Below are 1,232 nucleotides of genomic sequence, written 5' to 3'. Positions count from 1 at the left end.
GCGGGGGGCCCCCCGGGCGCGGGGGCCCCCGGGGGCCCCCAGGGGGGCCCCCGGGGCAGCATGGCGGGCGATGTTGATGAAGAAACCAAATACATCATTAACGTCAAACAAATCGCCAAATTCGTCGTTGGACTTGGCGAGAAAGTTGCCGCCATGGATATAGAAGAAGGCATGAGAGTCGGGTACGGATTTAGGGCTTAGGGTTTAGGGTTTAGGGTTTAGGGTTTAGGGCCCGCCGGCTGGGAGAGTGGGATGAGAATCTCAGTAGTCTGCCAGGGCGAGGGCCTACTGCTCAGAGTGTGGGGCGTTTAGCTTCGGATTCAGGGTTTAGGGTTTAGTGTTTGGGGTTTAGGGTTCAGGGTTTAGGGTTTGGGGTTTTGCAGGGTGGACCGCAACAAGTACAAAATTCAAATTCCGCTGCCTCCGAAGATCGACCCCACGGTGATGATGATGACAGTGGAGGAGGCAAGGCGCAGCAAACCCTAAACCCTAAACCCTAAACCCTGAACCCTTGCTGCTGTATGCGGCTTGTCTTTTGTTGCCTCCAAGCAGCAGCATTCGCTCGCGCTGCTCCCCGGGTCTCTTTCGAGGGTTTAGGGTTTAGGGCTTCTGGCCTGGGGTTTCCCTTTTGATTTCGAGGGTTTGCTTATTCTACTTGGGTTTTGTTTTTTCGTTTTTCGTTTGGCGCGTAGAGCTCAGGATGTTGTTTGGGCTGCCTGGAGTTTAGTTTTCTCAGCTTAGGGTTTAGAGTTTGCTGCTAGGGTTTAGCTCTCGCCGCTGCTTCTTGCGATTTTGCGTTTGCTATCTAGGGTTTGTGGCCAGCTTTGAGGGTTTGCGTTGAGTGTAAGGGTTTGTGGTTTGTTCTTGGTCTAGTGTTTAAGTACTTGTCTCGGGTTTGCGTTTACTGTCTAGGGTTTACGACGTGGCTTTGAGGGTTTAGGGCAAGGGTTAGGGTTTGCGTTCTGTCCCTGGTCTAGTGTTTAAGAACTTGTCGCGTTTTTGCGTTCGCTGTCTAGGGTTTACGCCGCGGCTTTTAGGGTTTAGGGCAAGGGTTAGGGTTTGTGGTTTATCGTTGGTCCAGCATTAAAGCACTTGTTCGGGGTTTCGTTCGCTGTCTAGGGTTTGCGGGCAGCGTTGAGGGTTTAGGGTTTGGGGTTTGTGCGCAGAAGCCGGACGTGACGTACTCGGACGTGGGGGGCGCGAAGGAGCAGCTGGAGCAGCTGCGCGAAGTG

General features: G+C 53.7%; 1 protein-coding gene across 1 annotated transcript; it reads left to right on the top strand.

Moving 5' to 3' along the window:
- Positions 1–60: 60 nt before the first annotated feature.
- ETH_00035660 (uncharacterized protein) lies at positions 61–1,232 on the top strand (the record flags this gene model as incomplete). Its single annotated transcript, XM_013380182.1, has 3 exons — positions 61–182; positions 384–465; positions 1,231–1,232. Coding segments are annotated over 3 exons (206 nt in total), but the record flags the coding sequence as incomplete, so codon positions are not given.

This window comes from Eimeria tenella, genomic scaffold, assembly GCF_000499545.2.
Source record: "Eimeria tenella Houghton genomic scaffold, Eth_scaff4552, whole genome shotgun sequence".
Classification (NCBI taxonomy): Eukaryota; Apicomplexa; class Conoidasida; order Eucoccidiorida; family Eimeriidae; genus Eimeria; species Eimeria tenella.
This window is presented reverse-complemented; position numbering and strand designations above follow the sequence as displayed.